Source organism: Dipodomys spectabilis, unplaced genomic scaffold (genome assembly GCF_019054845.1).
Source record: "Dipodomys spectabilis isolate Male_0828 unplaced genomic scaffold, ASM1905484v1 ptg000018l, whole genome shotgun sequence".
NCBI lineage: Eukaryota > Metazoa > Chordata > Mammalia > Rodentia > Heteromyidae > Dipodomys > Dipodomys spectabilis.
Window position 1 is genome coordinate 7,570,439 of NW_024870695.1, and position 11,637 is coordinate 7,582,075.

The following is an 11,637-nucleotide window of genomic DNA, read 5'->3' on the forward strand; positions in this document are numbered from 1 at the left end:
ACAGCCCAACTCATCACTTCTGTTTGATCACACTCATTTTTCAGTCAGCACAAACATGAAGTACCTACTATGTAGTTACTTGCACTGTAGGAGACACCCACATAAATGCTTGGGAGTGTTCTGCATTAACAGAACTGTGTTCAAGAATACCGCGGAGGGCTGGGAAGGTGGCTCAGTGGTAGAGTGCTCGCCTTGCATGCTTGAGGCCCCGGGTTTGATTCCTCAGCACCACATAAGCAGGAAAAAAAAAAAAAAGCTGGAAGTGGCACTGTGGCTCAAGTGGTAGAGTGCTAGCCTTGAGCTGAAGAGCTGAGGGACAGCACCCAGGCCCAGAGTTCAGGCCCCACGACCGGACCCAAAAAAGAAAAAAAAAAAAAAAGGGCTAGGAAGGTGGCTCAGTGGTAGAGTGCTTGCCTTGCATGCCTGAGGCCCTGGGTTCGATTCCCCAGCACCACATAAGCAAAAAGAAAAAAGCCGGAAGTGGCGCTATGGGTCAAGTGGTAGAGCGCTAGCCTTGAGCTGAAGAGCTGAGGGACAGCGCCCAGGCCCAGAGTTCAGGCCCCACGACCGGACCCAAAAAAAAGAATACCGTGGAGATGGGATTCAAGGAAGGTCATGAAAATTACAGATAGATGTCTACTGGGTTTTGAAAGCTGAGTAGAAGTCTAGGAATATAGAATGCCATTTAAGTCAGAGAAAGCATTCATATGCAAATCTGTAGACAAAAAAAGAGCATGGTCCTATATAGAGAATTAACAAATTGATGGTTATGTATGAAGAATGGTGGGAAATGTGGCTAGAGCAGCAAGCAGGAGCCAGGTTGGGGACAGTCTTTTTTTTTTTGGTCGGTCGTGGGGCATGAACTCTGGGCCTGGGTGCTATCCCTCAGCTCTTCCTCTTCAGCTCAAGGCTAGTGCTCTACCACTTGAGCCACAGCACCCACTTCCAGCTTTTTCTGTTTATGTGGTGCTGAGGAATTGAACCCAGGGCCTCATGCATGCAAGGCGAGCACTCTACCACTGAGCCACCTTCCCAGCCCTGGGACAGTCTTGTACTTTGTAAAATGTTTATCTTTTTTAAAAAATTATTTTTATTTTTTGCCAGTTGTGGGACTTGAACTCTGGGCCTGGGTACTGTCCTTCAGCTCTTCAGCTCAAGGTGAGCACTCTACCACTTGAGCCACAGTGCCACTTTGGGTTTTTCTAGGGGTTTATTGGAGATAAGAGTCTCATGGACTTTCTTGCCCAGGCTGGCTTTGAACTGTGATCCTTAAATCTCAGCCTCCTGAGTAGCTAGGATTACAAGCATCCACTGGTGCCCGGCTAAAAGTTTGTCTTATTATTTACATGTATTTTTGTGATCACCCAACCCTCCACCTTGTAGCTACCTCATCTAGAAAACATTGCCTCCAGATAGATCACTTTGTTTTTCAGGATAGGCCCAGAAATGGCTTACTTTTGCTGATAACTGTCAAACATCACATAGTTCCAACATACGTTCAATGAAAGTCAAAAAATGTAGTCTTCCTATATACCCTGGAAGAGGGAGTAAAGTGATTAATTTTCCAATTTCTAGAATTTACATTCCAGCAATCTATAATAATATCCAATATTTTATTGGTTGAGATTAATTAGTACTGGACAGCACATTTTGAGTCTAATAGAATGGTACCTTTTACCTGTCATTTGCCTCCAAGCACACTGTTAAGTGATTTTGATGATTCAGGCAACTAGATTTTTGTTTGTTTTTGGGTCCGGTTGTGGGGCCAGAATTCTGGGCCTGGGAGCTGTCCCTCAGCTCTTCAGCTCAAGGCTAGCGCTCTACCACTTGAACCACAGTGCCACTTCCGGCTTTTTTCTTTTTGCTTATGTGGTACTGAGGAACCGAACCCAGGGCCTCTGGCATGCAAGGCAAATGCTCTACCACTGAGCCACCTTCCCAGCCCAGGCAACTAGATTTCTAGAGATGGTTCAGCTACCTGTAAATTTATCTTGAGACAGTAATTGTGTGTGCACACACGCGTGCGCGCACGTCTTGGGGTTTGAACTCAGGGTCTGGACACTGTCCCTGACTTCTTTTGCTCAAGGCTAGAACTCTACCATTTGAGCCACAGCACCATTTCTGGCTTTTTCTGCTTCTGTGGTTCATAGGAATCGAACCCAGGGCTTCATGCATGCTAGGCCAGCACTCTACCACTAAGCCACATTCCCAGCCTGAGACAGTAAATACTGACTCAGATTGAGGAAGTAAAATTCTGTCCTACCATTCTTCATAAACACATAGATAAGCTGAAGTGGCTTAGTAACAGAACCACTGCCTTGCATGTGCAAGGAGGAGAGGGAAGTAAGGAGAAAAAGGAAGAGGGAAGAAGAGAGTAAAGAGTCAGCTATTAAGTAAACAGAAATGTTTTCTCCATAGCATACACTACCTTTTCTTTTTCCAGCTACTGTATTTTTTACTTAGTGAGAAACTATTCTCTAGCTTCATATACTGTCACAATTCGTTGTTTGAAATTTCATCCATGATAATGAAGACTTAGAGCCTTGCTTGGAGGAGCTGTCACTAACATGAGTCCTGTGTTAGCCACCAGGTACAGCATTTCCGAACAAATGGGCTCCTGAACACATTTCATATTTACCTTAATCTGTACTTCCCAAGGATCTTCTGGGTCTTCTTTGTGGTACCGGGCTGATGTTGATGCTTTCCATATAGCTCTATGTTCTTTTGAGCCTGTTTCATTTAAATTTCATTGAATCTCCATCCTTTCCCATCATTCTACAAGAGCCATCTTTCCATTTGTTTGATGAGACACCCCATTATTCCCCTGGGGCATGGTCTCTGTGACATTAACTCAACAAGTCTGACTTTACTGGTTACAGGTTTGTGCCTGGAAAGATGGGTGATTGGACTAGGGCAACTTGTGATAATAAGTTCCATTCATTTGCTTTTTGCTTGAAATGTAACATCTAGGGGCTGGGAAGGTGGCTCAGTGGTAGAGTGCTTGCCTTGCATGCATGAAGCCCTGAGTTCAATTCCTCAGCATCACATAAGCAGAAAAAGCCAGAAGGGGTGTTGTGGCTCAAGTGGTAGAGCTCTAGCCTTGAGCTGAAGAGCTAAGGGACAGCACCCAGGCCCAGAGTTCAGGCAGGCCCCACTACCAAAGTAACATCTAACAATGAACTTTTTAAATTACAAAAAATACTACTAGGCCAGGTACTGATAGTTTACATCTGTAATCCTAGCTGCTCAGAAGTCTGAGATCTGAGGATCCTGGTTTGAAAGCCAGACTGGGCAGGAAAGTCCATGAGATTCTCATTTCCAACTAATCACCAAAAAAGCCAGATAGTGCACTAGCCTTGAGCAAAAAAGCTCAGAGACAGCACCCAGGCCCTGAGTTCAAGTCCCACAACTGGCCAGAAAAAAGTTATTACATTAAAGTCCAAAGGCTGTGTTTTCAACCTTTGTTAGTTACAGCAGGTAGGTAGTAGCGTCCTTGTTTTTAGATAGAAAAAGACTTGATCAGAGAAACTAAGTGAGCAAAACAAGACAAAAAACACATATATACTGACTTCCAGGTAGGAAGAACAAAGGAAAGTTTTATTGCCAGTATGGGGAAGAACAAAGAAAAGGTGTTAGCAAAATGATCTCCCTTCCTCATAGCTTAGCACACTCCATCCCTTCTCATATCTTGGCATCCTCTCTTTCTAGGCAACACTAGGCCCACTTAGTAAAGACAGTGAATACTCAGCCTCTTACCTCCCTCCTCCCCCACAAACACTTTACCTTGGGATGGCACTTTTCTGGGGCAGCTACCATCATATAAGGTAACAAGAGCCCCTTAGAGTGACCTTCAGGTCTGGGCAGCTGCAGGACCCTTTATCTACTATTTGGCCTTCTTTTTTTTTTTTTTTTTTGGTCCGGTTGTGGGGCCTGAACTCTGGGCCTGAGCACTGTGTCCCTCAGCTCTTCAGCTCAAGGCTAGCGCCCTACCACTTGAGCCACAGCACCACTTCCAGCTTTTTTCTTTTTGCTTATGTGGTACTGAGGAATCGAACCCAGGGCCTCAGGCATGCAAGGCAAGCACTCTACCACTGAGCCAACTTCCCAGCCCCTTTATCTACTATTTGGATAACAGCCATAAATCCTAGTCCGCCATGATGAAACCCCTGGCCCATATGTCCACACCGGGGTCTCCGCCTCCTAGCCACTTCTACCTCCTCCTAAGCCTCCTAGGTTATTTAGGTCACCTCAGACAATAGCCGGCGCTTCTCACTTCTCACTTGTGAGAAGGAGTCTTGTAGGCCCCCTTTCCTGGCAATAAACCTTTCTTTGTTCTCTGTACCTGGATGTCTGCGTGGTTCTATGGCAAAGTCTAATAAGTTTTCAAAAGGCTTATTGCCAGTAAAGGGACCGGCAAGACCCCTTTTCACCAGGTAAGAGGAAGTGAGAAGTGCTGGCTATTGTCTCAGGTGACCTTTTATAACCTGCGGGATTTGGGGGATCTCACAGCCTTCTTATATGGGCCTAGTGTTGCCTAGGGAAAGCGCATGTTAAACCGTGGAGGAGGCATCAGGGCCAACATCCTGAACTTGCTATGAGCGAGGAAGGAATTGGGAAGCAAAACTAGTTTCACAATTCACATGAACCACTACTAGATCGTTTTGGGAACAAAATCCAGTCTCAAAACAACCCTAAGGGTATTTCCCAAAGGCAAGGCAGGACGGAGAACCTTGCGGCTGCGGAACGGACTTTGCGAGCGGAGGGACAGGCTTGAGGGACGGACCTGGGAAAGGAAGTGTGCTACACCATCATGGGTCCCCGCACCCGGCTGCGGCGAGGGCAGCGCAGGGTCATTTATGGCCAGGGTACTCCCCGCCGTGGGCTGGAGCCTTTGGATTTCTTAAAACAAGTGGTTCCGCTTCAGATCCAGCTTGCTCTGGCAGCAGACAAGATAAGCTGACCTTGGGCACCCCTGGTTGGTTGGTTGGTTGGTTTTTGCAGCTTGCAGCCTAGGGTCGGGCCGATGGCATCTTGGGCTGCCGCCAGCCTGAGCAGAGCAGCCGCCCGACTCTTCTGGGTGCCAGGTCCGGGGGTCCGCGCGGTTCCCCCGGGCACTTCCCCGCCTGAGCCCCGATGCTTCCGCCCAGCCCCAAGCAGGACGCTGCACGTCTCCATGGCTGTCCTCGCCGGCCACAATAAATGGTCCAAAGTCCGGCACATCAAGGGTCCCAAGGACATGGAAAGGAGCCGAATCTTCTCTAAACTCTGTCTCAGTATCCGCCTGGCTGTTAAAGGTGAGAACCTGATGGTCATTTGATGCTGACTGCAGATGTCCACTCTTTGTCTAAGGCCTCGGTGGCCTCTTTGAGCTGCGTTTGACGTTCTCTTTCAGTCCTGGTTGGTGATTTTTTTTGTCCTTCTTCAAATGCCATCATTGCTTCATACACTGTCAAAGCACCTAGCCAAGTGCCGGTGGTCCACGCCTGTAATCCTAGCTACTCAGTCTGAAAATCAAGTTTTAAATCCAACCCCTGTCAAGAAAGTCCGTGAGACTCTTATCTCCAATTAACCAACAAAAAAACAGAAGTGGAGCTGTGACTCAAGTGTAAGAGTGTTTGTCTTGAGCAAAAGAGCTAAGGGATAGCACCCAGGTCCTGAGTTCAAACCCCAGAACAGACACACACTCACCACTAGATAAAGTGTTCTAATAAAGAGTAACATAAGCTGAGTGTTGTAACTCAAGCCTATAATTCTACTTTGTGTGTGTATGTGTATGCTAACACTGGGGCTTAGACTCAGGAACTTGCATTCTTGCTTAGTTTTTTCCACCAAAAGTTAGTGCTTACCACTTAAGCTACCTCCATTTCCAACCTTTTGGTGGTTAGTTGGAGATTAAGTCTTAAGAACTTTTATGCCTGAGCTGGCTTTGAAGTCAGATTCTCAGATCTCAGTCTCCCGAGTAGCTAGGATTATAGGCATGAGCCATCAGTTCCTGGCATTCTAGTTATTTAGGAGGTGGAGATTCGGAGATTGTTGTTCTAGGGCAGCCCAGGCAAAAAGCAGTTCGAGAGACTCCTCCATTTCAACCAATGGCTTGGTTATCTCAGCTGTGGGGAAAGCATAATGGTTGAATGCAGTGCTGCTGCATGCCTGTCATCCCTGAAACATGGAAAAGCACAAGTAAGAGGATCATTGCCTGAATATAAAGCTAGACCCTAAAAAAAACCCACTATGTTTTCTGTAATGCACATGTTAAATAAAGGTTATTTTTTTTTAATGCAAAAGGAGCCGTAGGTGTGGCTCAAATGATAGACCATCTGCCTAGGAAGCATGAGGTCCTGAATTCAATCAATAAATAAACAAAATGAAGGATCATTTGCTTTATATGTGTGATTTTGGGTACTGGAAGTTCTTAGTTTCTCTCCCCCTATAATGAGACATCTTTGCTTACTTTTTTCTCTTTGTCTCAGATGGAGGCCCTAACCCTGAGCTCAACAGTCACCTGGCCAACGTCTTAGAGGTGTGTCGCAGCAAGCAAATGCCTAAGTCAACGATTGAGGCAGCACTGAAAATGGAGGTGTGTCTTCAGTTTGACACTCTTGTTACTGCTCATAGTACCCATGGGGTCCAAGCTTGAAAGGCTACCATGCCACAGCTCCACTTCTGGTTTTCTGATGGTTAATTGGAGATAAAAGTCTCATGGACTTTCCTGCTCAGGCTGGCTTTGAACTGTGATTCTCAGATCTCAGCCTCCTGAGTAGCCAACAGGCATGAGCCACCAGTGCTATACACTCTAAACTCACCATATACTCCTTATACACTCTAAACTGACAGAGAGAAGAACAGAAATGTGGTTGAAACCTTCAACCCAGAGATTCCTGGGGGTTCTTTGTCATTGGCCGTTGGTTAGAGGAGCACAATTGGGAAGAGGGTAGGTAGGATAGTATGTAGAACCATATACCAGGAGATGGCCTAGACAGAACAGGCACAGTGTGAGGAAAAGCCTGATATTAGGTTTTTCAGATACTTGTATCTAAGAAGAGCCGGTAGGAAGCAGGGTTGGAGGTTACAGCGCTGGTGGGAACAACGAGGTTGTTGAGCTCCAGGGAGGGGGATACCTTTTCCTCTAGGACAAATAAGAGAATCTGAAAAGGTTAATAATCTTTTTTGTTTGTTTTGTTTTTGTTGTTGTTTTGAGATAGGTCTTTCTTTATAGCCTAGCCTGGCCTCAAACATGCTATCTTTCTGCCTTAGTCTCCTGAGTGTTGGGCTTGCAGTTGTGTGCCACCATGCCCAGCAAGGATCAAATTTGTTTGCTTGCTTTTGTGTGTGTGTGTGTGTGTGTGTGTGTGTGTGTGTGTGTTAGAGTCTTTTATTTATTTATTTTTTTTGGTCTGGTCGTGGGGCCTGAACTCTGGGCCGGAACGCTGTCCCTCAGCTCTTCAGCTCAAGGCTAGTGCTCTATCACTTGAGCCACAGCACCACTTCTGGCTTTTTTCTTTTTGCTTATGTGGTGCTGAGGAATCGAACCCAGGGCCTCAGGCATGCAAGGCAAGCGCTCTACCACTGAGCCACCTTCCCAGCCCTTAGAGTCTTAACTATTTAACCCAGCTGGCCTCAAACATTATGTAGGCCAGGCTAATTTTGAACTCAAACAAACATGAGATTTGGATGGGGAAAGGGAGCAAAGCTAGAGATAGCTAATTGTTCATGGGTCAGGGAAAAAGAGTCCCTTCCAAAATGGTGATGTACTCACAGTTACCTCAAAAGTTGTTCTCATTGGTCTCCTCTCAGAGAATGGGTAAATAAAGACTTGAAAGCCCAAGCTGCAGCCTTAAGAGCCCATCTCATGGGGTCAACTTTTTGGTGCTGGTGGTTTGGGGTTGGCCTGTGAGAAGCCATTGGAAAACAGAAAGATGTGTTCATGTTGTTTGTTGCAGAAAACAAAGGGCATTTATTTGCTGTATGGGTGTCGAGGCCCTGGTGGCTCTTCTCTGCTCATTGAGGCATTGTCAAACAGTAGCTCCAGGTGCCAATCGGACATAAGACATATCCTGAACAAGAATGGGTAGGTGTGTGTCTGGGGTTGGGGCAAGGTATGGGGGGGGGAGGCAGGGGGATGGTGACAGAGGTACAGAACCTTTAAGTTCCAGTCCCATACAAGGCAAGTACTAGTGATCCATGGTGGTATTTCAGGTTCGAAGCACACTTTCTCCAAGCACGATCCTCCAATCAGATAATGTATTTCCCCTCAATGTGTTCTGTGCTAGGTAGGATTCCAAATATGTATTTAATGGGCATAGATGGGCTCTTTTTTTTTGGGGGGGGGGGTCCGGTTGTGGGGCCTGAACTCTGGGCCTGGGCGCTGTCCCCAGCTCTTCAGCTCAAGGCTAGCACTCTACCACTTGAGCCACAGCGCCACTTCTGGCTTTTTTCTTATGTGGTGCTGAGGAATCGAACCCAGAGCCTCAGGCATGCAAGGCAAGCACTCTACCACTGAGCCACCTTCCCAGCCCCTTAGATGGGCTCTTTTATCTCATGATCACATCTAATTTTGTAGAAAGCCCAGGTTTTAAAATGTGCCACAAGGACGCAAAATGATGAGGCAAGTCTTTGCATCCTTTAATAAGGGCAGAAAATAGAAGATGGTGATATTTTTGGACAGTTTCTTTCCCCAGCTTGAGCTGCATGTTTCTCTTTTAAGAAGGCTGCTTCTGTTAGGTGCTATTGGCTCACACCTGTAATCCTAGCTACTCAGGAGGCTGAAATCTGAGGATCAAAATTCAAAGCCAGCCTGAGCAGTGAAATCCATGAAACTGTTATCTCCAATTAACCAGCAAAAAGCTAGAAATGGAGGTATGGCTTAAGTAGCAAGGTGCCAGCCTTGAGAGAAGCAGCTCAGTGCAAGGTCCTGAGTTGAAGCCCCAGTACTGGCACAAAAACAAGAAGAAGGAGAAGGAGAAGAAGAAGAGGAGGAGGAGGAGGAGGAAGAAGAGGAGGAGGAGGAGGAGGAGGAAAAAGAGGAGGAGGAGGAGGAGGAAGAAGAGGAGGAGGAAAGAGAAAAAGAGAGAGCAAGAGAGAGAGAGAGCTGTGAGCTGTTCTCTGTATGTCAGTGTACTCTCCATAGGCAGAGTGGGGAAGAGATCAAATTAGAACTCTGTGCTTTGTGGAGGCTGAGCATTCGAAGGCATTCACATACACCAGTGCATTTCTTTTCCTGTCAGGGGAATGATGGCTGAAGGAGCACGTCACTTCTTTGACCGAAAGGGAGTGGTCATGGTTGGAGTGGAGGACAAAGAGAAGAAAGTTGTAAACTTAGAGAGAGCTCTGGAGCTGGCAATCGAAGCAGGAGCTGAGGATGTCAAGGAAGCTGAAGATGAAGAAGAAAATAACCTCTTTCAAGTGGGTACACAGACTTTGTTCTTGGTGGGCTTCCAAGAGGCCCCTTATAGATACTTTAAAGTATGCCTCTCTTGCTTTCTTCTTTCCAGCCCCTCAGAATACTGGTGAGGCAAAGAGCATAGTGAGAAGGATCCAGAATATTGAAAACCAGCTGAAATCTTAGCTACTCAGGAAGCTGAGATCTGAGGAAGGATTGATGTTTGAAACCAACCTGGGCAGACAAGTCTGAGAGACTCTCATCTCCAGTTAACCAGCAAAAATCTGGAACTAGAGGCATGGCTCAATCAGTAGAGTACCAGCTGTGACCAAAAAAGCAGAGTGAGAGTGTGAGGCCCTGAGTTCAAGCCGCAGTACCATTACAAGTTAGAGAAGTAGGGGTTGGGAGGACAGGGACAGAGACAGACAGAGAGGAAGGAAGAAAGAAAAGGAAGGAAGGAAAAAGAAAGGGATAGAAAAGAATAGAAAGAAAAGAAAACTGAGCTTACACTTAGTGATACATTATAGTGCAAGAGTTCTAGTCAGGACTTAGCAAAGTTATATGGCTTTGTCCTATTACCTCCTGGCCCCTTACCTCCTAACTTTGCTTTATCCCCAGTTTATTTGTGATACCTCTTCATTGCACCAAGTGAGGAAGAAGCTTGACTCCCTTGGCTTGTGTTCTGTGTCCTGTTCACTGGAGTTCATTGCCCACTCAAAGGTGCAGCTGGCTGATCCTGACCTAGAGCAGGCTGCTCGCCTTATCCAAGCTCTTGGAAAACATGAGGATGTGATTCAAGTATATGACAACATTGAGTAATGGGGCCATGCAGATCCCCAGGCTTCTTCCTACGCAAGTGGCAGTGCACCCTGGAGCCCAGGCTTCTGCAGTGATCTCTGAGACAGATGCAGGTGGGAGGCCTACCAATTTAGAGGCCTGTGTTGGTGGCTTGTGGCCTTAAGGCCAAGGAACTACCACACCACTATAGGACTGCTTAGTCAGTTCTGCTGGACTCTCAGAGCCCTCTAGAATGCAGACTGGGACCAGCCAGCTATATGACTCTCATCTCAAGTAGTTCACCCCTGTGGGGAACTGCCCCATCTGTGTACAGGAAGTGCTTTTAAATTGATCTTGGCTGTTTCATTGCTGTTGTATGGCTCTTGAGTTGTCCTCAAGTTGGGTCCAGCTGTTAGTACCTCTGGATTAATTTTCAGTTTAGTTCCACATGCTTAGATCTCTACTCCAGTTCCAGGATTGTAGTTGACTTATTTCTTTTTGGTTGGCCATAGAAATGTGGCCCTGTCCGGACTACTCTGTTGTCTAATGTTCATTTATGGCCTAACCTTGTCATTCAGTCATGTAGTTTTCTCAGACATCTAGAACATACCATGAACCATAGTTACCTAAAGCACAAGGCTGTTCAACTGGTGCCCTGAATTAGATCCTGCCCTAAGACATAGGACTACAGAGGGAAGTTGCAGCGAATTAGCTTTATTCTCTGTGTGGCCTCTGTGCCCTTTTTCACCAGAGAACTTAAGGCCGTAGCTCTATAGGAAATCAGGTACCAATGATGGCCTGTGCTTTGCCTGAGCCCTTCTGTGACCTGGGATTGATTAGAGGGGAGCTGTCAGCTAGGTTTGAAAGCTGAGGTCCTCACAAGACCCATCTCTAGCCCCTTTTTTTTTTTTTAATCACTTCTGCCAAATGATGGGGCTCTGGGAACTAGAGAGAAAATGAGGACAGAGGAAGAAGTAGGGTTGAGTCAGAAGCCTACCCCTTGGTACTTTCTGCTCCTAAGAAAGTCCAGGAACATCAACCACTTGTCAAAGACCTTGGGCCTGGAGTGACGTTTGTATCCCTGTCATCCACCTATTCATAAATTGGTTAAGTCAGTTCTGAGCTCAAGATTAGGTTTTCTATATTGCTTCAGGTAAATAAGAACGAAAAAAGCTTCTAGGAAACTCAGATGAGTAATTCTACAATGACTTCAGTGGCTGGAAAGGAAGAGCTGGGGGGAAATGATTAAAGTGGATTAGTAAAATGAACCAAGATGATGGCAAAGTGTATGCCTTCATATTTCATATCATAATCATAATCTACCTGGGATTTATTAATTTTGTGTGAAATGCCATCTAAAATCTGAATGACACATCATGAAAATGAGATAATGTTGTATGCTGCTCTGTAATTTATAATTTCATAAAATATGTAATTTTTTTATCAGCAAACCTATGAAATGAACCACGTATTTTATACTT

At 45.9% G+C, this 11,637-nt stretch overlaps 1 protein-coding gene across 1 annotated transcript; it reads left to right on the forward strand.

Moving 5' to 3' along the window:
• The first annotated feature begins 4,824 nt into the window (after positions 1-4,824).
• LOC122103214 (translational activator of cytochrome c oxidase 1) lies at positions 4,825-11,284 on the forward strand. The gene is made up of 5 exons (XM_042673682.1): positions 4,825-5,294; positions 6,471-6,577; positions 7,941-8,068; positions 9,225-9,402; positions 9,998-11,284. Exons 1-5 carry the CDS (start codon positions 5,024-5,026, stop codon positions 10,196-10,198), a joined length of 885 nt encoding a protein of 294 aa, XP_042529616.1. The 5' UTR covers positions 4,825-5,023; the 3' UTR covers positions 10,199-11,284.
• The last annotated feature ends 353 nt before the right edge of the window (positions 11,285-11,637 follow it).